This window comes from Sturnira hondurensis, unplaced genomic scaffold, assembly GCF_014824575.4.
Source record: "Sturnira hondurensis isolate 20B ecotype Veracruz unplaced genomic scaffold, ASM1482457v3 Scaffold0006496, whole genome shotgun sequence".
Lineage (NCBI taxonomy): Eukaryota > Metazoa > Chordata > Mammalia > Chiroptera > Phyllostomidae > Sturnira > Sturnira hondurensis.
Genome location: NW_028079127.1, coordinates 16,204,521 through 16,228,819, shown reverse-complemented (window position 1 = coordinate 16,228,819; position 24,299 = coordinate 16,204,521). Strand labels below are relative to the sequence as shown.

The 24,299-nt window shown below is 51.9% G+C and overlaps 1 protein-coding gene across 1 annotated transcript in view; it reads right to left on the bottom strand.

The window, feature by feature from the left end:
• Window positions 1-5,647, bottom strand: part of CNTN6 (contactin 6) — a 164,964-nt gene extending 159,317 nt beyond the window's left edge. Inside the window, exon 1 of the mRNA XM_037049922.1 lies at window positions 5,450-5,647. Coding sequence (XP_036905817.1) covers window positions 5,450-5,647 — 198 coding nt within the window. The remainder of the gene's footprint in view (window positions 1-5,449) is intronic.
• Between the last annotated feature and the right edge of the window lie 18,652 nt (window positions 5,648-24,299).

The window sequence follows — 24,299 nt, the reverse complement described above, 5'->3', positions numbered from 1 at the left end:
TGTCAGCACTCCACTGTTAGTCCAAACCCAGTCCGCGCCAAGGTTCGCTCCTGGTGCCCATCGTGCTCTGGGTTCCGACAAATGCCAACGGGTTTCGATCGACACCCTAAAACTCAACCGTGCTCTCGCTGCTCATCCCTTAGGTCTATTTTTAAAGAAAAAGAAGATGAAAAGGGGGGAAAAACAAAGAAAAATGCAGGTGAAGGAGCAAATCTCAAGAAGAATCAGCCACAGCTGAAGGAAAGTGCTAGACAACCGCTCTTAAGGTGGATTTCACATCTTTAAAACCCCACCTTTCTGTGCATATTTTAAAAGGAAAATTGGCAGCTGAAATGCAATATTGAGGAAAAGGAAATGAAAGAATTAAAACATTAACGCTACATAGACGTGACAACATTATAACATTCGTGATTGGAAATCACTGTCCCGGACGTGGAGGGACGCCTTCCCGAAATCCACGGAAATGAAACATGAAGTACGAGTTTAGAGACGAATGCGGATGATGTGATAAATAGGGAAGACAACAAAGGAGATCCATCATGCCCGTAACTGGTGACCCTACAAGAAAGGAAGACAAGCAATATAGCACTCCCCAAACAATTCAAATATACAAGGTAACGACACATTTTTGAAATAAAAGCGGCCAAGGGCGCACCGTGTTCAAAAACAGCGATGCAGACCCGCTCGCTCCATGACACAGTCTGGCGAACACGAGAGGAACCACGCGGGCACCCGTCAGAGGAAACGCGGGTTCCAGGCGAGGACGGAAACTCCAGCCCGGACCCCCAGCCCGGACACGCCTGCGCAGCAACGTTCCGTGGGGGGGGGCCCCAGCTGTGCTTACACGTGTTCGCACATGTCTGAAGGGAAAAATAAGTGTGATTCCAGAAAGGTCGCTCGCCTTATGTGTAAAGGATGAGAGAAAGGATGTTCTTTGCAAGCCCACTGAGCACACCCCACCTGTGACCCCTTCTTCAGGGACAGGGTTCTTGGTGGGATTCAGCAACCGGGGAGACACTTCCAATAAAGACTGTCGGGAGGGTGAGCCGAGCAGGCAACACCCGCTGGGAAGGACTGAATCCTTTCACACTTGAAATAAGTCAAAACCAAGACTCTGGGAATTGAGCCACACGGTGGATACTGCGAATCTCAACAATGTAAAGCTGATAATGAAATTCAGGCGGTGTGTGGAAGGGACATGACCACAAATCCCGTGTGCTGACTTATTCGGCCATCGCTACAGGGACTGGGAAGAGAGTGTTTCATATTTAAACATGCATCTGAAAACCGACTCTTCACTGTTAATGTTTTTATGATTGTTCCTAATTCTAGAGTTGTTTTCTAAAAGTAATATCTTCTTCGGAAAGAAACTAAGACCTTAAATTGAGCAATTTCCTTATTCTGTGTCAGATCCTTTTTTCTGTTTATTCAAATCTAAAATTTAATTTTTTTAAGAGTAAGGATGAGTTTTCGGTCTTTCCAAAGAGCATTTATCTACCTAGCATTGGTTACATTATCTAAATACTTCTTATTAAAAAAAAAAAAGAGAACTAGAAAAACTAGAATGACCAGAAACCATTCTCACTAAAAGTCTCCATTGCAGACACATTTTCTTACTGGAAATCAGGCATTGATATCTCCAATGATAGTCTTCAAATTTCATGGTTGCTATTTATGGGTGATGCGATTTCTCTTCTGAACTTTTATGTCTAGTTTGAGTTATTTTATATGCGCCTACCCTGTATTACTGCATTTCTAACCAATGTGATATGTGGATGAATGAGTAAGCAAACATTTTATAACCGTCCTACTTCTTAAAGAATTTAAAAGTGCAAATTTACTTGTATACTACTATTTCTAGTTGTCAATTTCTAACTCCCCCAAATACACAAACAACTTAATATAGTTCACATTCTTTTCACGAGATAATTGATTTCTTGGGTCTGAGCTTAGACCGAATACGCCCTGATTTCCTAAATGACAAAACGGATCTGTTGTCACGCAGGTGCACAGAGAGAGAATGTGGGACAACCGCTTTGCCGGGTCACCAGAAGTGTTCGCCCGGGGAGTTCAGTGCAGCCGTTGACGAGCGATGGGTGTTTCTGCTGAGCTGTGATGAGTTACGCATCTCCACAGCCTCCCAGAAAGCCCTCCACAAAACCTGCAGGTTTCTGTGTTTGAGGTCCCTGGACGGCACGCCCTGATCACTCGCAAAAGTCACCGAAGCACCAGAAACAAAAGGACTCCTTGCTCTGGCCTGTCAGACGGACCCTTGCAGTGTTTCGTGTGTGAGCCTCAATTTGGGGAATTCGTGCACGTTCTCACACACGTGTGGGGGCAGAGGGTGGGGTGCAGAGGGCTTGGAACCCATCTTTCTGACAGAGTCAAACCCCTGTAAGCTGGTGAAACCTGTAACAAGCACAATTCCTTTTTAAAAGACGATAAACCTATGGAATAAATAAAAATTGCTTGAAGGAAAATTTCCTCCCTTTAGCAGGACAGCCGCTGTGGATGGCATCACGAACACCTCACCTTCCAAACCGATTCTGGGCGACTCCCCTGACCTCCCTGCCTGTCTCTGGAACCAATTTCTATTTTAGTCCTTCTGCGAATATTCCTCAGACAGCGCAGTCAGGAGGCTGGCTATTTAAACGTCAGTAGCTTTCAGTTGGAGAAGCGAGGCCCCGAACCCCCAAGATTGTCAGCACTCTATTAACATAGTGGAGTGTCCCTGGCTCATCTCCGGGCTCTTGAAAGTGCAGTTCCCAAGCCACCAAGTTCTGAAACTTTTCATAAGGCATCACAGGCACCTTAACGCGGACGAGCCCTGCCCGGTCCAGGGAAACTCCAGAGGCCCTCGTTTAGAAGACTAGGAAGGAGCAACATGCCCTGTGAAAAGCGGGGAGCACTCAGAGACCTCAAGTCTCGCTGTGTGGCCCTCAGAGAAACTCTCCCCCAGGGGACTGTCGATCACCACTCCTTTACATCACCCTCTGTCTGGACCCTGTGAACCCCACCCCTCGACCCTCGGATGGGGGAGCAAACAAACAAACAAACAAGCAGCCGTGGCATCTACCCCGTGGCCCTTAAGGAAAGGGCACCAGGCCGCCTGAAACTACAGAATTACCAGCGTCACCGCGTCTTGCACACTCGTCTCACTGCAGCCAAGCCCGGGGGAGCCCCGACAAATGAATATACCTGTTGTCTGCCTTCCCGGGTGGCATCCCCGCCTCCCGAGAATGCCGGCACGGTCTTCTCCCCAGGCGTAAATGCGGCGGCGGGAGCCCGGGCAGCTGGGAGGACGCAGCGCCTTCCCGCTGCCCCACCTTTACCTGCTATGCTAATAACACAAAGACCGGGCGGCGGGGCTGCCGCCGCCGGCCCGGCGACGCTCGGTCTCTGCGGCAGACGCAGGGTTCGTACTCACAGATCTGCCGGGGCAGCGTCTCGGGAGGCTGCCTGTCGCCCCGCAGAAGCGTCCCCAGCTCCCGGCGTGCGGCACGGAGCCTGCGGGCAGAAGCAGCGCGGACGCCCGTGCAGCCGGCAGACGGTGGGGCTCCGTCCCAGCGGGGCGCCAGCCCTCGCCGCGAGCCCGGCGCGCCTCCGCCCCGCGCCTAAGCGGGAACCCCGCTCTTCTGCGGCTGCCTCCCCGCCGGAGCCCGGGCCCGCAGCGCTGCAGGCACCTGCGCCAGGCCGCCGCGTGGAATATGCCGGAGCAGCCTTCTCGCCCGCCAGCCCGGCTTCAGCATCCTCCGGCAGCAGCCGCGGCCATGCCCGCGCGCCTGGCAGTGCGGCCACCTCCCCGGGCCCTGCCTGGGGACGGCCCCTCCTGCGGGGGCATCAGAAAAGCTCTCTCACTGGAAACTGGGTCAGGCTAACTACTTGCTCGGTAGCCAGCAGGAAGGGCAGTCATTTCCTTCTTCCTCTGGTTTCACCACCTTTTCATATGAGAGAGCAGACGAAGCCTGTCAAGGGTCGGCGCGGATTTGGATGGGATTGAAACACCAGCTTTCTGAAGCACGCCCGCCCCCCCACCCCGCCCCCGCCCGCTGCCGGGGAGGGTGGGGGCGAGGGAGACATGGTCTCCGGCACTGCCTCTGCTGCCTCCCCATCCTATTTTACAACATGTGCACGAGTGACCGGGAGCCTAGCAGGTCACCGAGGGTGCAGCTGGCCCAGGGGCCGCATTCCGGTCTCCAGGGGCCCAGAGCATGTGTGTATGCGTGTGCGTGTGCGTGTGCGGACCAGCACCGCTGCAACACACAGATGCTGCGTGCGGTAAACACCCAGCCCTGCAAACTTGTCGGCACCCGGACAGCCACGCGTGCAGACGTGGCTCCGACACTAGAGCCCAGGAGTCGCTTGGACGTGTGTTTCCGTGTTGCAACAAACAGAAATCACACTCAGCCTCTCACAGCAAATAACACTGGGAAAATGAAGTCCACAAAGTGAATGCATGCAAGTCTCAAACCAGCTTTGAGCACGTGGTTGCCTTATGCGACCGGCCACAATTTGCTCTGGCTACTTGTTGTGAGCCCAGTCTGGGACCAGGGGTTACTTCTGCACTGTATCGGTCATGCACCTTCTTTCTCCACCTGGTCCAACGGCCTTCTCTCAAGGATTTTACGCAGAGAGCGGTGGAAGCTCCTTAACACTGGTGAACGCAAGGCGGGCTGATACCGTCTCCCCTCCAGTTCACAAGGAGGTGAGCCAGACGGAGTGATTTGTAGGAGTGACGTTCGTCTTGTCTGGACCTCTAAATTTTTCACTTAAAGTATCTCTCCCTCTCTTGGAGTCAAGATATAGTTTATTCATAAAAATACCAGCATGATGAATTGTCCTGAGTAGGGATGAGAAAAGTAATCACAATGCAATGGGGGTTTTGCACAAAAGGGAATTTATTCCGTTTAAAGCACCCACTTTAGCCCTGGCTGGTGTGGCTCAGTGGATGAAGCACCAGCCTGCCAACGAGAGGGTCTCCAGTTCGGTTCCCAGTCAGGACACAGGCCTGGGTTGCGCACCAAGTCCCCAGTAGAGGGCGTGCCTTTGAGGCAACCACACATGGACGTTTCTCTCCCTTGCTTACCCTCGCTCTAAAAATAAATAGATAGAGTCTTTAAAACAATAAAAAACAAAGCACCCACTTTAGTCCCATCCCACCCCCCTGCCCATACCAAGGACAGCTGATGGCTCTGCTTCCCGCTTCACTGTCCAGGGGGGAGACTCAGAAGAGAACGTTGGAGCTCCACCCAGTGGCCCCATTACACACCTGCTCCTCTGGCACACCTGTGCCCCTCACACCACACCTGTGCCTCTCCCACGGCCATGCACAGGCCGGACCTTCGCTCTGGGGCGGCGGGGGGGGGGGGCAGGCCCCTCCCACAGGCCGAGCCCTCCCCAAGCCCCAGTCACGGCTCTTCCTCACACTCAAGTGGCTGTGGAGCCTCACGTCCGCCAGCTCAGAGTCCCCGGGTCTTCTGCTCAGCACCGCGCGAAGATGCGCTTCGGCTTTGCCCGTCTTGGAAATTGACATGGCTGGCCCTATCACTTCTTCCTCCAGCTCCCCCTCCCCCTCCTGCTTCTTTTTGCAGTAAAACCCCTTGAGAGCATTGGCGACACTCACTGCATCCAGTTCATCCTTTCTCATTCTCTCTTGAATTCCGTTTGATTGGTCTTTGTCTCCACTTGCGCCGGGTAAGTCTCTCCTCTCACCGTGAACGCTGAATTACCCACCGAGCAGCCCAACGCTGTACCCCGGGTCCTCGTTTGAGTTGATGTATCGGGACCGCTGAACGGGGTTAGTCAGTCCTCCTTTAAACGCTGTCCTCTCTCGCCTTCTGCATTTTCCTTCTATCTCACCCGCCTCTCCCTCGTCTCAGGTCTGTTTGCTGGCATCTTCTCCTTTCCTTAGTCTTTAGTCACCAGGGTGCACCAAGGTTCCAAAATAGGCCTGTTACACCAAAATCTACAAAGAGCTGCTGAGAGAAATCAAGTAAGATCTGAATAAATGAAAAAAACATACATGTGTGTGGACAAAAAAACCCCAATATTTATAGGAGGTCATTTCTCTCCAGATGGGTCTGTAGATTTGAATTCCAATCATTGTCTCAGCAGGTTTTCTTGTGGCCTGTGTCAAGGGTTGCTACAATGCGTATGGAAATAAAACGTAACCAAGAAAAGCAAAATCAAAAAGGTAAGAAAAGAAAGTTCCAGTTAAGATGGTGGAGTAGGCAAATGCAGTTCCCCCCTCCTCCCACAACCCTATCCAAGTTATGACCGAACTACAGAGCAGCCGTGCAGTCTGGCTGAATGGAGGTCCTCCAACTACGGAATTGGTCCTACAAAAACAAAGCCACGTGGACACTGGTGGGGGGCAGAGATGCAGAATGGGCTAGTCCCACACCCATGGATGGCAGATAAAAATCGGGAGGGAAGTCCTTCTGAGGAGCGACCGGGCACCCCGGCTCAGGGTTTCAGTGCCGGGAAGAGAAGCCCCCGTAAAATGTGGCTGCGAGAACCAGCGGGAAGTGTGGCTGAGGGAGACGAGGCCCAGGAGTCCCAGACGTTCCACTTGAAGGTCCTGCACACAGAGTCACTTGGACTCACTCCCTCTGAGCTCCAGCATGGGGACAGCAGCTCAAAAGGCACCAGGGACATACAGAGAGGAGCTGCATTGTCCGGCATCAGGGCAAGAACTGGAGGGGCAGCGTCCACCCAGACAGAAAAGTGGCAGAGGCCACTGTTCCTTTGCTGAGCCTTCCCCAACAGAGCCAGCAGGAGGGCTTCATATCTAAGTCCCCGTCAACCTGGCTCCCACTGTTCGCCCCTCTCTGGTAATTCCCTGAGACCCTGCCCCACCCAACTTACAGCCCCACCAAGCTGTTTCCAGTGGCTTTTCCCTATGAATATCCTGTCTTGGCTACTGCTTCAGACTTTCTTAAAATCTCCGAAAGGTCCACAAACCACAAACAAGCATCGCCTGGCCCCAGTGTGCCTTGTCCTTCTTGCTAGGTGGCCCCAGGCCCAGCACTAGTGGTGGCCAAAGGTGTCTGGCAGCTTGGCATCTGCTGGGCACCTCCTCACCCAGCACAAGTAGTAGGTATCTCATATCACTTCGTAGCTCGTACCAGGTGGTCACGGGTGGGCACAGCTGGCCTTGGCCCTCACCTTCTGGGAGGTTGAGGAGCCAGTGCACACAGTGGACAGCTTCAGACCAAAGTACTACCCAACCATCTCTATAATTCGCATTCTGAGGGGACAAAATCAGCAGGTACCAGAGACTCGATGAAGCGAGTCCTGCTCCGCAGGGTCAGCTCCTCTGCTACGGTCACTTCCAGTCCTCGCAGCCTGTCACCTGGGGTCAGTCTCTTCCAGGGACAGACGTCAAGGCTGAACTGCAACATCAGTGGGCACACAGCCCATGCAGTGACTCACCTGAAGCACCCAGCCCAGGTGACCGGGGAGCTGCGCCGTCGGACCCTACAAGACACTCTACATCAGGCCGCTCGACCAAGAGCGAGAGATGCAGCCACTCTCCCTAATACGTAGAAACACGAGGAGGCAGCTCGAAAGAGGAGACAGAGACACACGTCCCACTTGGCCAAACGTTCATGAACCGTGGAGACTTGGGTTATTTCTGGGCTCTCTGTTCTGCTCCGCTGGTCCATGTGCCTGTTCTTATGCCGGTACCAGGCGGTTTTGATTCCAGTGGCCTTGGAATACAGTTTGATATCAGGCATTGTGATCCCTCCTGCTTTGTTCTTCTTTCTCAACATTGCAGCTGCTATTCGGGGTCATTTATGGTTCCACATAAATTTCTGAAATGTTTGTTCTATGTCTGTGAAAGATGTCATTGCTCCTTTAATAGGGATTGCATTGAATCTATAAGTCGCTGTGGGTAGTATGGCCATTTTGAACTGGAGAGCATTATGCTAAGTGAAATAAGCCAGGTGGTGAGGGACAAATACCATGTGATCTCACCGTTAACAGGAACATAATCAACAAAAGAAACAAGCAAGCAAAATATAACCAGAGACATTGAAATTAATAACAATCTGACAATAGCCAGAGGGGAGGGGGGACTGTGGGGAGAAGCATTTCAGGAACTGCTGTGAAGGAGACATAGACAAAGCCGAGGGAAGGGTGGAAGCAAGGGAGGGAGGTGGGTTTGGCTGGGGTGTGGAGAAAACACAGACAACTGTAATTGAACAACAATAAAGTAATTTATGAAAAAATAAAAATTAAAAAAAACATGTCCCAGATGGAAGAACAAAATAAAAAATTTTAAAAAGAATTAAACAAAGTGGAGACAAGCAATCTGCCAGATGCCGAGTTCAAAGCACTGGTTATAAGTGTAGTCAATTATCACTGTGAGAACGTCAAAAAAAGAAATTGGGAACTTAAAAATGTGAAAAAATTAGATGACAGAAAGAAGGTTTTAGATAACTCTTTGGAATAGAAACAAACACTGCGAAATCAAAAAAATGAAGATAGAAAACAACAACGACAAAAAGAACCAGTCAGAAATGAAGAACACATTGAAGGGGACCGCCTGTGGAACAGATGAAGCAGAGAATCGATCCAGCAGCTTGGAAGACGAGCAAGCAGAAAACATGCAGTCAGGAGAGCAAAAAGAATAAATAGTCTAACGAAATTAGAACAGTTTAAGGAGCCTCTGGGACAACGTCAAGCATGCCAACACTCACATCGTGGGGAAGCCAGATGGAGGAGAGAGAGAGCAAGAAATTAAAAACCCATTCAAAACCATAATGACGGGAAACTTCCCTAACCTGCTGAAGGGAATAGACACACAAGCCCAGGAAGTGCTGAGACTCCCCAAAAAGATAAAGCCGAAGGGGCCCACCCCAAGACACATCATAATGAAAATGCCAGAGGTTAAAGATGAAAAGAGACTCTTTTTTTAAAAAAAAAATTTTTTCTTGATCTTTAGAGGGGAAGGGAAGGAGAGAGGGAGAGAAATATCAGTGTATGGTTGCCTCTCGTGCATCCCCTGCCAGAAACCGAGAACTGGCCTGCAACCCAGGCATGTGCCCTGACTGGGAATCGAACCACGATCGTGTGGTTCGCAGGCCCGTGCTCAATCCACTGAGCTATCCCAGCCAGGTTAAGAGAGACTCTTAAAAGAAGCAAGAAAAAGCAGTCAGTTACCTACAAAGGAGTTTTTGTAAGACAGTCGGCTGATTTCTCCAAGAAGCTTTGCAGGCCAGAAGGCGTTGGTACAAAATATTCAAAGTGTTGAAAAGCAAAGCCCTACCAGGAAGATTGCCGTACCTGGCAAAGCTGTCATTTAGGATCAAATAAAGATCTTCCCAGACAAGAAAAAGCTAAAGGATTCATCATCACCACACTAGTAGCACAAGAAATGTTAAGGGGTCTTCTTCAAAAAGGAAGACAAATAAAATATCAGAAATATGAATGACAGAACGGCAGGAAGTACATATCTGTCATCCTGACGCTCACTGCAGCGGTGTTTACGGCAGCCAGGCTAGGGAAGCAACCCGAGTGCCCGTCGGTGGACAGTGGACGAGGAAGAAGTGGAGCATGTAACCACGAACGTGACCAGCTGTGGAGTGCATGAAACCTTGCTGTCTGCCTCAGCACGGGGGAACCTTGACGGTGCAGTGCTGAGCGAAATAAGTCAGAAAGAGAAGGACAAGTGCCAGGTGATTTCATGTCAATGTGGAATCTAAAAGGCAAGATCGATGAACAAGCAGAAGAGAAACAGACCCACAGACACAGAGAATATTTCGACGGGTGCTAGAGGAGAAGGCGTCCGCGTGGATGGGCGAAAGGTGAAGGGATGGAGACATACAGTCGCGGGGCACAGCCTCAGCACGGGAACATAGCCAGTCACACCGCGGTAACCCTGCGGTGGTCACGGTGCCCTAGTTCCCGGTGCCGTTCACCCGGGGCGCTCACTTCCTGAGTTATCTGAACGTCTCCGCACCGGGCTGTGCACCTGAGCCTGATGTAACATTGTACAGCAGCTGTCACTGGAAATGACAAATATTTTTTACATGACGAAGAATGAAGTTGGAGGAGTGTTGCTCTCGTTTTATCGCTGACTACTGACTCAGAGGGATCACGTCGGTTTGGTGTTGGGAGGTCGGGTCAGGAGAATGTAGCGGAGCAGCTGATGGTGGACGTGCACTAACATTGGTCTGGACAAAGGTGTCAAGGTAATTCAAGGATGAAAGCATCATATTTGAAGGTGTGGGGCTCGAACAAATGGAGATGCACTTGACTCAATTAACCTTGACCTTTGCATCGCAGCCTTCACAGAGGTTTAGTGCAAAACGGATCGCCAACACCCGGGGAAAACTTAAAACTTGTGGGAGAACACAGAGGAGACATTAAGGTCAGCCAAATTCTTTTAGGGCGTTCATACAAGGAAACAGAGAACAAAGGAAAAATTAAAAATACGGAGCTTCATCAGAATGAGAACATGGGTGATCTTTGAAGTAGAGAATTAAGAAATTTTCACAAGTCAGTAACAACAAACAAAAAATTAACAAAAGATGTGAGCAGACATCTCACCAAAGATATCTGAGAGACATTTCAGCACATAAAAAGTGCTCCACATCACTATTCATCGGGGAGGTGCTGATGAAAGCAAACCGAGGTTAGAAAGGTTAAAATTAAGAACCCTCAGCCCGGCTAGCAGAGTGCCGACACCACTCTGAAAAACAATTTAGCCGTTTCTTCAAATATTATTACCAAGAAACTGCAGTCATGTTTCGCCCCACCACCACCACAAAGGAATGAAGGTTTGCAGCGAGACTCACAGCCAGTGCAGGCCCCCACCCGAGGTCGGAACAGCTCGTGTGCCCCCCAGTTACGTACTGGGTGAAACGTCTTGATCTCCTCTGCCCCTTGCAGGGAAAAATAGGACAATTAACTCTTATTTGCATACCATTACCTTACCCTGAGGGAACGCTAATGACCATTTTTCCTCTGAAAGGAGAAAAAGAGGGATTATCACATAACCCTGTGTTGCACTGAAGCACTAATTTTAAACAGGCACGAAGTGCCCACAGAGGCAGCACTGTGACGTTGGTGTTAAGGCGTTTGTGTGTCTGAAGTTTTTATTCAGGCACTTTGATGGGCGTGCACAACTGTTTTCAAACAGCCCATGTTTCGAAATTGTACAATTTATGAAGTGTTTTCCCCTGCCCACCATAGGCAATTCTAATACTACTAAAGTATAAATAATTCTCTGTAACTTTCTGAGCGCCTCTGGGGGCTGGACACGCACCCTCAGACCTCACTGAATCCCCGCAGCAAACCTGGGGGCCGGGCCCTGGCACCTCTGCCTCACGGGCCCTGAGGTTTGGAAAACTTAAACACGGTGATGAGTCACACAGACTGGAACAGGCCAAAGGGATTTGAACCCAGGTCCCCTTGCCCACAGTGCCTGCCTCCCGACGCCCTGCCAGGGTCCCCGCCACACCTATGGCGCATCAAACAGCAGGAAGCTTGGCCCCCCGACTTCCATGGGGCTCCCGCCGCTGACGACAGAGGACAGTGGGGAGCGTTTCCCCCGCAGACAGCGTCTTCACGACGACAACACTGACTTCGCAGCTAAGCCCCGTATTGTTTGAAGAACTGTTTATTTTTCACGAAAACGGTCTGGTACTAAATCTTTGGCCCAACTCTCCACGGTGCCCTGAGAAGAAGGGAAGTGCCCCATGGTCCCAGGAAGAGTCTGTCACCTGCCCCCCATTTCCTTCCCCTTCTGGTGAGGGAGGGGCAAGGACTCGGGTGTCACTGTGGGAGATGCACTTTGCCGTGTATAATGGGCACCCACTTTTTGTGCATTATACACAGGATTATTATACGCCCATGATACGTAGTCATTATTCCCATGGTTATGTGTAAGAGTGGGTATAACACGCACCCTTATTTTCCCCTAAAAAATTTAGGTAAAAATGTGTGAACCATGAACAGCACAAGGTGGTGCCACATTTACTCTCCCTTGAGAAAAAGCACATGGACGGCTGGTAGTAACACTTCTCTTCGTCTTTCCCCCCAAGGCAAAAATGTGCTATTTTTCCACTTTATTCCACATATGTGCAACCCTACAGGTATTTAAAACTTGACTTCTCTCTGGACAGAAAGTAACAACACTGGGCCATGAGATGCAGCACTGTTTGAGGGGAAGACTGTCACCGGAATGCATACGTTCCCTTCCTGCCACGTGGTGAGAACGCACGTTTCAGAAAAGCGCTGTAATGGTCCCCACAGGCTGTCCCTGCCAACACAGTGGGACACAGCACGGCAGCGCCAGGTCTGTGACACGCGGCTCTCGCTTCCACTGCAGAGGGGCACTGCGGGACTGTCCTCCGCGCCGCCTGCCACCTGCCGCGCCCAACGCTGATGGCTAACGCGCGCCGCGGCTCCCCAGCACTGGCCACGTTTCAGGGGACTCGCTCGCCGTGGGGCCCTGGGCAATCTTCCCAAATTGCAGGGTGAGCCGCTCAGGCTCCAGTGAAAATGAATCCATTTCTCTCGTGCAGCTCCTATGCTTTTCTCATCTTTTCAGCCCTGGAGATGGAGAGCTCTTCCACGCATGATAATTACGATCGCACCCCATTCCCTCGACACGTGGGGAGGTCTTGGGGCCAGCTCTGAAGTCTAGATGTTCAGCCACCGGTTAGTGGCACACACAGGGACCCTGCCTTCTCCGTGCCTGTCCTTGGGTGACACGGTGAGCCAACTGTTGCGTCTGGTGGGTGGTGGGCACAGAGGAAATGGGGGCTTTTTTTTTTTTAGTACATCAGCAGCTCCGTCCTGGGCTCCCGGGGACAGATGCGCATGATACACAGGTCTCAGANACAGACCCCCCCCCCCCCCCCCCCCCCCCCGCAGGCGCTACGTTGCTGGGCTTGTCCTTGTTGCCGGGCCAGACCGGCTGACACAGGGACCTGCCCTGGGACCACCAGCCCCCGCCCTCCAGCTGTGGGTGCAGCGCTGAGCCCCTCGGCTCCTCTGGGGGTGCAGCACGTCTTTCAATTTCTTGCTCTGACAGGGATGAGGACGGACTTTTGGGGGGCCTTCCGTGGGCTTTTCTGTGGCGGAGAAGGAAACCGATCGGAAGGTTCTGCTGCCTGGCTGTTGTGTCTGTTAGCTGAATTCTGTACTCAGAGATGGTAGAGACAGTCACATAATTGGTATGTGTTTGTAGACGTGTGTGTGTGTCTGTATCTATACATCTATAATAAATCTGTCTATACATATGCATATGTCAATATCAATATTGATTTATATGGCACAGACTGAGGCCAGTCTTTCTTCTCTTCTGTTTTAAACTTGGCTTTCGAAGCTCAAATCCTACCTGGAGCTCCTGAAGGCTTGCTCTGCGCCGGGCATCCATGCTGACTCCAGCAGTTCTCAGAAATTCGGGTACTCCCGCCCCTCCCACGGTGGCTCTGGGAAGTGCCGTCCCTGGAAGGAGGAATAGAAGCTCATGTTCAGTGCCCAAATGCAGCCATCACTGGTTCTCCCTCATCTGCCTGTCCCCAGGCCCCGGGTCAAAACCGACATCTGGGAACCTGGATCTGAAAAACACAGCGGTGTTTCCGTGGTGTCCTCCAACCTCGATCTGCGGCTCTGTGACCCTCCTCTCAGGTTTGTTTCCAACGGGAAAAGTCAGTGAGCCCTCCGCCGACATCAGCGTGTCACGGCTGGGGATGCCATGACCCGGCAGCCGTGGTGGCCGCTTGCGCGCCGCCCTGGCGTCTGATCGGCACACTCCGGCTGCCGCCCGAGCAGGAATTGCATCGAGCCTGCCTTTGGAAGTAAACCACGGCCGAACAGCAAGGCCTTCCGGACTCCGTGCCAGGAAGCCCAGTCCCATTCCACGCAGCACAGTTAACTCTGGGTTCCGGGGGACAGCCACCCCCACAGAGACCAGCACGCCCAGCAAGGTCTTCTTACTGCCTCCCGGCCCTGCAGGGGGCATGGCGAGGTGGACTGGTTTCCCCGAACCACAGAACAGGTGCATTTTAACTGTCTCACTTCCTTGAGTCTTTCGACTCTGCCATACAGTGGAGAGGCCGTTCTATCCCCCAGCCCCATTTACTAGAGTTGTTAGCCTGCCCAGGTGGGAAGGAGCCGTCGTCAACAGAGTCCCAGACTGGTCCACATGCCCCTCTCGGAACACTGAACAGGGGCACTCACTGGTGGCCGCCCCTGTGGCAGCTTGTTCTTCCCTCCTGCTCTGCGTGTCCTGGGTCGGACCCCGGTTCCCCTCGAAGCAGAACCAGGGACGTGGGCCCGCACTGAGTGGTTAAATCAGGAATCGGAGCCCAAGGCGCCGAGACGAGGGCTGGGAAGGGTCAACACAAGGGCGAGCTGTTGAGTTTGCGGGGTGACGGTTCCTGCACCCCACTGACTCCCTGAGATGCAATCTAGTTGTGCACCCCCACCCTCCAGACGTCTGCCCTGGAAGCCTGTCTGCAAAGCTCATCAAAGATTCCCAGGCAGCAGATTCGAGAGACCAGGCTGTGGACCAGCAGAGGGTGTCCTGGAACCAAGAGGTCAGTGCTCCGAAAATAAGGGCGATGAAGACAGAATTGTTGTGATGTTCATTATTTAGTTCAGTGTGAAACAGGCGATTTTCAGTACTTTTGAACGCACAGTCACGTGTCAGTAAACGCAGGGGAGACACTCTCAGAAACCTGTCGCTGGGAGATGTCGTCATCCTGTGAGCATCCCAGAGGCACCTGTACACCTGGGGGCCCAGCCACGTAGCTACCATTTTTCTAGCTTCTTGTTCATTCTTTCATGGGATGGACTCCGTTCTATTCTTTTTAAAGACGTTCCACTTAGATGGTCTCAGACTTTCCCTTCCTGGTCATCCTCCTGGTGGGTCCTTCTCGTTTAATGGGGAGTTGGTCTTTCTGACATCACACCTTCCCCTCCTCGCTTTCCCCTCCGTGGTTCTGGCTCACACCGCCCAGACTCTGGGAGTCCTCTTGTCCGAGAAACCCTTTCTGACTCTGGTTCCTTGACAGGCATGGGGTTCGCAGCCAACAGAGCCCCCCCAAGGCCCGGACAGCGTTTGTCCGCTAGAAACGGTCACTGCTGTCGCATCTCATACCGGCCAGAGCCTCCGTGCTCAGGGGGTTAGTTTCCGGAATTTTCAGTACTTTTTCCTCCGTTTTGAGAACTCACGATGGTATGTTTAGGCATTTCAGTGTTAAAAATGAAACTTGTCAGTTTAGATTTTTTAAAAAATCACTAAATGTGTATTTCTTCTGAGCTGGGGAATTTTATTTTATTTTTTCCTGGATCCCTTCTTCTCCTCCTTTCATTCTGCTCTTTTTTTTCTAAAAGTAAATTTAAAGAAAACATCTCCAAGTTACTCCACTCACTGCGTTTGTGTATAGATTTATTTAACGTCATTTTTGATATTTTCAATTGTAATAATTTTCATTTTAGAGTTCAGCCCAGCATTTGACTTGGGTGACAAGCCTCACCCCCTCCCTGGAGGCATCTGTCCTGTTCCCGTGGTTCTAAATACGGCACTTAATTCCTAATTCCAGAAAACACTACTGTGGACTGAATCACTCGCCCCCGTTCCCACACTGAAGACCCAATCTGGTGTGGAAGTACCTGGAGGCGCGGCTGTTAGGGCATAATTCTGGTGGAACGAGGTTCTGAGGACTCAGTTTAAAAGGCCTTTCTTTGTCTCTGTATGAAAAAGAAGGTCTCCTTCCACTTCTGTCTCTCTTTCTGTCTGTCTGTCTGTCTGTCGCACACAGGTGTGGAGACCCAGCAAGGACACAAGTGTCTAGGAGCCAGGAAGAGAGCCTTCCCCCACACCCATACCCAGCCACACTGGCACCGCGACCTTGGCCCTCCTCCCTCCAAAACACAATGCAGTCATGTACACCCCCCAACAGCATCCCGAGCCGACGAGGGCATTACCCTTCATCACCCTGTGGTCAGGTGAGGCGACACCAGCCTGTGGCCACACGTGAAGCCAGAGTTTTGAGGGCAGGACCTGACCCAGCCCAGGGCAGCTCGGACTGCTCGTGGCTTCCTCCGACAAGAAATCCAGCAACTGGGCCACTCTAGTCTGTCACCGTGCCACCTCCTGAGCCTCTGTCTACATCGGAGCAAGGACGCTGAGAGCTGGGGACGGTGCATCCGGGTGTACAGGGCAAGGCCAGAGGGATGTGGTGGTCGGTCTTGCTTGCTCCCCACGGGAAGAGTGAGCCACGTGACCCCGCCCAGCTGTGCGGGGTGAACAGTAGGTGCCAGGTGCTTCCACCAGATGCCGAGGGTTGGGTCTCACACCATTGGGTCTGGCTTCTGGAGAACCTTCCAGCAAATCTGCTCCCCGGGCAGGCGTCAGGGTCTGTGATTTCACTTCCCTGAGGCCAGATCTCACACGGGCATTAGTATGTATGTTCTGGAAAATTCTGTATAATTATGTTTCCCACTTAATTCAGCAAAAGTATTTTTCATCAAACCCGAAACCAGCAGGAATAGAGAGGTAACTATAAATGTCTACATCACTGTACAGCAAAAACAAAATAAAGCTCAAATACCTCATAGAGTTAACCCATGCTCATCTCGCTCACAGAAACTGTACTTAGCTAGAAAAGGTCTGTGATATTTGATTGATCAGTGCAGCCAACATTATTCTTATCTTACATAGGTTAAGTGAGTGCAGTCATTTGCAGAAATTCAACGCAAGTTACATAAATTTAACAGAAAAATACAAATCACTTCAGGTGGTTATCTAAATTAGTAGTTGATATTTTTAAACTTCATTAAACAATTATTCTGTGTTTACTTCATCAGTCATAATACTGTTTAATTAATGATAGAAACCGAAATTTTTAAAGCAATCTCTTATCAAATAAAATTTTGTAAAACCAGATGAAAAGGGTTGGTGGGACATAAACATACTGATTAAGAAAACTGAAGTCCAGGGAAAACTCCCTGAAGAATAAGACGTGTGGGCCAAGGTCTGTAGGATGTGTCAGAGTTCGTGACGGTAAAGAGGGAGGAAAAAAAGGACCCACCTCGGGGACAGTAGGGACAAAGGGCCTGAATACCACGGGAAGGAACGGGATTCAGAATGCGCACAGGAGCAAGAGTGGGTGGGGCGAGGGGGCGGGGGGCCAGCGTGTCCCCAGCCTGCAACCTCGCCACCCTCCCACAGTGCCGAATAAATAGGCTGCGGAGATTTTAAACGTCTCCCTCCCTCGCTCACTCACTCATTCGAGGAACCCTTTTCCCACTTTGCACTGTGGTACAGATTTCTGGGGTAAAGAGACACATAAAGATGAGAGTTCATTTGTCTGTTTGTTTCACCCCCAGGAGCTCCCGGTAAATCTCTTCCACAACAAGCTCATGAATCCTCACGCCGGCACCTCCGCAGCGGCGTGACTCCGTTCTGCCGAGGGGTCTGTCCCCTGTGTGCCACGTCCCGGCGAGGCCACTCTGCAGAGACCCGGCTTTGCGCCCCGCCCGGGGGCTACTGAGCACCGTGCCCCAGGCTGAGCTCACTGCTCACACCTACGTGTGTCCTTCCCCTTGACACCCACCCAGACCTAGAGCCCACGCCACGGACGCCCAGCGAAGCCGATGCCGCCAAAGTACTCTGGGCCCACGTCAGACTCACCCTTCTCTGGGCCCCTCCCTTCGCTCCCCGCGGAGCTGGTCCCACCACGGAACCTCACCGTGAGAAGGAAGGAGGAGGGAAAACCTAGCTGGAGTGTTTGAAATGAACCTGCAAGCGCGGTAACAAGACCACTCGCTGAAGAACTGATGGGAGATAATTGGATGCGTTTGGAGAAAAGAGGGGGAGCCACTTATGGGGGTTGCGTTTTTCTGGGTGGTTTCAGATGAATAATCGCTTGTTAATTATGACGCGTCACGGGGGGGGGGGGNTGTGTCCTTCCCCTTGACACCCACCCAGACCTAGAGCCCACGCCACGGACGCTCAGCGAAGCCGATGCCGCCAAAGTACTCTGGGCCCACGTCAGACTCACCCTTCTCTGGGCCCCTCCCTTCGCTCCCCGCGGAGCTGGTCCCACCACGGAACCTCACCGTGAGAAGGAAGGAGGAGGGAAAACATAGCTGGAGTGTTTGAAATGAACCTGCAAGCGCGGTAACAAGACCACTCGCTGAAGAACTGATGGGAGATAATTGGATGCGTTTGGAGAAAAGAGGGGGAGCCACTTACGGGGGTTGCGTTTTTCTGGGTGGTTTCAGATGAATAATCGCTTGTTAATTACGACGCGTCATGGGGGGGACCGGGCCGGCTCAAGCTGTCCTGGTGTCGGCGCAGAAGCTCGGTAGCTAGTCAGTCCCGGTGTTTTCGCAGCATGGCTCTCACAACTTTTTCTCTTTAACGAGCTCTGGGCTCAAACAGAGTGGTTGCTAACGTCCACTTTTTTTCTCTTTTCCTTTTTTAGGTGATTGCTGTTATAACAACTTCACTGGGTCTGGCAGCAGATACACTGGTTACCGCTTAAAGTGGCTTTCTCATATGGAGAAAATCCTGAAAAAAGCAGACAATGGATTTGCAATGTGGTGTTTCTTGCGTGAGTGTGAGGAGTGGTCATGAAAACGGTTTTCTTTATGAACGTGGCCGTGGGAAGCAGTCTGGGCCCCAGCAAAGCGATGGCCTGAGTGTCACAGAACCAACCCAAACACCCGATGTCCCTTCTATGGGCACCAGCTGGGGTGGATGCCTGTCAGGTGTGGGGCTCGGCGGAGGTGCGTGGAGGCACCAACTGCTTGGGGCTCCACAGGAGAAAGCAGGAGGCGAGGATTCTTGTTTGGTCTGTGGGCCGGTGCCGTCGGGGACCTCCATCACCCGAGCAGGGCGGCGTGTCTCTGGCCAGGACAGTGATCTGGGGGACGCCTGCGGCATCCACCGCGCACAGCCATGCTTGGGTCTCCATGAGACTGCGGAAGACAGGTCCTAACCACAGGGAGGTGAGTCAGGATGGTGGCACCATCCAAGCAAGAAAAAGCCCTTAATGAGGAAACCCGAGAAAAGTAGGCAAACAAACACATTGAAACGGAAACAGACGTCACCATGAGAATTTTTCAGAGATTCTCCTAAAAGCAGCTCCTTTGAACTCTCATCAAATTTCTGCACTTAGTGTTGGCTTGTTTCACTACCTAAATTGTTAATCCCTCACTGGCCAAAAAAAAATCACCCAGCTCCTACCGGAAAAGCAAAGTAGCACATGTTCACATGTACAAATGTACCTTTGCTTTCCCTTAAAGTAGGCCAGTGAATACGGAACTCTTACCATTTAATTCTCTAGCTGGCATCGCCCGGGGGCTATCAACGATTCAGCAAACACGAATGACCTCCACGACACCCCGCATTTAATGCCGAAACCCTAAGTCGTGTGTCCACTCACAGAGCCCTCCCACGGTCTCACGCTTCGCGGGCAGGTTGGCCGGTCCCATCTCGGTCACGAGCTTCTTGCTTCGCAGTCTGCACCCCCGGGGGCGGGGCTCCCGGAAGGCAGCGCTGGCTCCCCGGAGGCCTCCTTGGCGGTCCGCCCACAGGGGGCTCTCGGCACACCTGGGTTGGTCAGTGAGTGGACAGGGAAGCCCCCCTTCTGAGACGGTCCGGTTCCAGAGATGACAAGGACAGCAGCGGGTCCACAGCATCCAGATGATCCTCGGGTGAGTCTCGGCCCGGCCGGGTGGGGACGGGGGCGCCCTGCGTCCATGAGTCTGCTCCTCAGTCCCGCAGGAGCCGAGGTCTCTTTGCACTTCACTCTGCTCCGGCTGCCTCGGCGATGACGTACAGAAAGGCCATTTACCAAGAGGTCACGTGAACCAGGCATGCGGTTCTCTTCTCCGGCCGGGAAACCCACATCCGCGTCCACAGCACGGGTTTCGTCGATGGCCTAGGCTGTCTCTGGGGCGATGACTTCCTCTGCCTACTTATTCTGAGTCAGAAAATGGGGGCGAAAGCTGTGTGTTACATTAATCTGTGTACGTTAAATATATTCGTTGGGCAATGTCATGGCATTGTTTCTTAAGTGGATGTAATCGGCTCATTAGCTTTTGGGAAAAAACGCATCTCTCACTGATTGTATTAAAACTTCCAAACCTCACTTCATTTATATGCAGAAGCTTCCAAAAGGAGCAAAAAGGCCCAACGAAGCAGAGAGAACACAGACACAGACACGAGGCCCGCAGGTGCCCGAAAAACGAGGGCTGGGGGCTGGAGGGAAAGGGGGAGGGATTGAGGAGGGCGGGTCGGCAGTTACGGACCGTCTGGGGGGCAGGAAGCACAGTGCAGGGTTGTGATCAGTAGCGTCGTGGTAACTGTGGGTGGTGCCAGGTGGGTGCTGGACGGACGGGGGACCACCCGGTGAGCTGTATGTGCGTCCAGTCACTGTGCTGTGCCCCTGAAACGAACATGATCCCGAATGTCAACTGCAATCGGAAACCGAAAGCAGAGAAGGGAGAAGCGGCCTTTCACAGGCTCCTGTGTGTTTTCTGCCGCAGGAAGTGTCTCCCCTGGACCTGACCTTGCAGCCTCCGCACAAGATGCCGCAGCTCGGGGGCCACAGGGGCGGGTCCCCATCGGTCCCTTCACCTCGGCGGGCTCCTCCACGCCCATGGTCACTTCGTGTTTACGGGGTTGCTGCCGGGACTAATTGCTGTCAACAGTGTAATGCTACAGGGGACCGACGAGAGCCAACAGGACAATGGCCATGCACACTCCTCCCGGCGGCGTCTTCGCCAGGTCATCCCTGAGCGTCAGCCTTTGACGGAGTCAGGATGCAAATCCAGGGAGGGGGAAGTTTTGATTACCCAGTTTTAGAGGTTTCAATGTGCTGAAAAAGTAAATCTCTGGCATAATACCACGCAAGAATGGGGAAGAAAAGGCCCCATCACCATTTGGACAGCTGTTTACATTTTCTTCCATCTGGTGCGCAACTGAAAAGAATAAAATTGTGTTTGATTGCAGCGACCCCGGTCAGGGAATGAAAGATGCAATGGAATTCTCCTAAAGCCGGGCAGGCCGCACACTGATGTCCCCGACGCCTCACACGCTCGCTTCTTCCCCGAGGCGACCGGAGGCCTGAACACGGAGTGAGACGGGCGTTTTCTGGTCGATGTCTATCTCTTCTCGGACCCCTCTGTCCTCATTGTTCCCTTCGGAGCGCCCCCGTCACCCACAAGTCCGTTCCTAGGCAGTAGGTTGGAGCCTTCTGGGCCACGGGGATAGCATGCCGTGCGTCGTGGGAAACTGTAACGGCTTTTCTTCGTCTAATCGTGCACACTAAGACACCGGTTCCTGGCAACCAGCTTAAAACAAAGTTACATTGAGAAGAGCCACCAGCCACACTGCGGGTGGGAATCAACAGCCCTCTGGTCCGGGAAACAAATGGAAGCTTCCTGAAGCTCACAGACCCCGCGGACCGCCAAGGCAGTAGCAGCTGCCCCTAACTGCTGAATAACCCACAGAACAGATGGTTAACTCGCAGGTGAGCCGAAAATTGACCAGGAAGACTTTACCCATAAGTGAAATGACAGATAAGCTTCTCAGGGAGGACTCGAGTAGCTTCATGATGTTTCTAGATTACATTACAAATGCCGTGGACTATTTGTATACACGTTACTCTAGCCTCATTTGCCGCTGTAAAATGTATTCAATGCAGTTTTGGAAATTATATAGTATTTCTGTATGTATAAGAAACTAAGTACATTACATTGGCAATGAAAGCTAGAAATATGTAACACATTTTGGCTTTCAACCTACTTTGATTATTGAATTCAATGATTGTATCAGTCATTTGCAGCCTTTTTTTCAATGCGATTTTTCTCAGAACTTGGGTGTGTGAGGATCCGTAACTGTTTCCTAGCTGCCGTTGTAACAGATCGCCACCAAGTCACTCGCTCAAAGCAGTGATTTTCCACCAATGTGCTGCAAGAATTTTTTAAAACATGCAATACCTGAGTACTTTTTTCTTTGTCTTTTTTATTTTGATATTGTCTTTTTTACTGTTGTTCAAGTACAGTTGTCTCCATTTTCCCACCACCACTCTCTCCCACCCCACCCCCACAATCCCACCCCCCTTTGGCTTAGCCCATGGGTCCTTTATTCATGCTCCTTGACGGCCCTTCCCCTTCTTTCTCCCATCACCCCCTGCCCACTCCCCCCTGATTACTGTCAGTTTGCTCTTTATTTCAACGGCTCTGGTTACATTTTTCTTCTTTGCTTATTTTGTTGACTAGATTCCACTTATAGGTGAGATCATGTGGTATTTGTCTTTCACCACCTGGCTTACTTCACTTAGCGTGATGCTCTCCAGTTCCATCCACGCTGTCACGACAGGTAGGAGCTCCTTCTTTCTCTCCGCTGAGTAGTATTCCACTGTGTAAACGCACCACATTTTTTGATCCACTCACTTACGGATGAGCACTTAGGCTGCTTCCAGCCCTTGGCTATTGTAAATTGTGCTGCTGTGAACATTGGGGTGCGTAGGTTCCTTTGAGCTGGTGTTTCAGGATTCCTAGGGTATAGTCCCAGCCGTGGGATTGCTGGGTCAAAAGGCAGGTCCATTTTCAGTCAGTCAAGGGCACTGACCTCTTTTCCCTTAGATTGTCAAATAAAAAAAATGACAATTGCCAACACAACTATAGCTATATGTCGTGAGTGAATCAAAATTATACCTATTTTTGTCAGATCGACAAAAAGCAGAATTTTGGTAACTAGTTTGTATGTGCCATGAGATGACAAAGGTTGAAAATCCCTGGTTTAAGGTGACATGGGCTCATTGCCGTGTTGTTCTGGAAATCGGAAGTCCCCAACCGAGGTGCTGGCAAGACGGCCTTCCTTGTGGAACTTTGAGACAGGGCCCCTCTCCTCGCCTTTCCCAGCTTTCCATCCCCTCGGCTCTGGGTCCTCGCCTCTCTCTGCTTTGGGTCCCACCACCACCCCTCGCTCGGCCAGCTCTCAGCGCCCCACCCCCCTCCGCCCTGTAACCCCGGACACCCGCCCGTCTCCAGTCCTTTACCTAGCCTGTCGTCTGCACAGTCCCTCCGTCACACAGGTGACCTCGGCTGGGTTCTGGGGCCCGGGCATGGGCAGGCGCTGTGTGGGCGGCTGTCAGCCCCCAGAGACAGAGCAGGAGGCGCCGTCCCCTCCGCAGAACGCCCGACACACCGCCCGGCCTTTGCTCGCCACGCGTAGTTCACCCTCGGAGGGGTTAACAGTCGTGTGGTAAGGTGCCTCACTTCGACCCTCTGGCCACAAACGTTCCAATCAGGTTTGTCAGTCCGTCTCATCAAGCTGGCTTTCACACTTCCCTTCCTCTCGCAGAAATAATGTCATTTCACAGTACTTTTCACAGAAGACGTGTATTCCCTATTTGTATATTTATCTCCTGTCTTTAAAAAGTAAATTGTTTCCTGAGAGCTGTCTTTTCAAGTGTGAGGACCAATTTCTCATAGTTAAGGGAAAAACCAAAGCACTATTTCCCGTTTCCCCCCAGCCCCCAGCTACGTCTCCTCCGATGATGGGGGAGGAGAAGGGGTGAGGAGGTGCTAACCGGCGGGGACAGAATCGGCACAAGCACAGGGAGCACCGGCAGTGATATCGAGGTAACCCTGCATGGGGCCCGGTGGGTGTCCCGGGGACCTGCTCTGTGATGATGGGACCGTCCGAGCGCTGTGCTGCGCGTCTGAAACCAACATGAAACAGCGTCGCGTGGGGACAGCAAATGAAAAATAAAACTGAGAAAACAAAAGGCCATGTTGTGTACAGCTGTCATGTGCTAGCTATTATAGATGCTTGATTTTAAACGATCAAAACAAAAACCTGAAGGTAAACATTATTGTACTCACTTAAATGGGCAGAAGCGAGGCCCAGCGTGGACCGGTGGGCTGCCCAGGGCTGTGCAGCGATCGATCAGGAACTCACTGTTTGAATCTAGACCCGAGTCAGCAGACAGACTCCGTTCGTGGACAGGGCGCAGTCTCATTCTGCCTGTCACATCGTTGACAGAGTTGCAGCGGTTTAGAGAAGTGTTGTCGTGTGTCTTCCGGGTTCTGTGACAAAGGGATGCTTCCCCCACACGTCTCTAAATAAACTTATTTTAAAAAGGATGCAACAAGTGAAAAGCAGCGTCACAGGAAGGAGACTTCAAGTCTCCAGGGACATCTAAGGGAAGGCGTCGGGCCCTGGGCCCTGCCTTTGCTCTGGGGGGGGGGTCGTCAAAGGTTGACGCCCTCTGTCATTTCACCGCATCCGGGGACCCGGGTCATGGTCATTG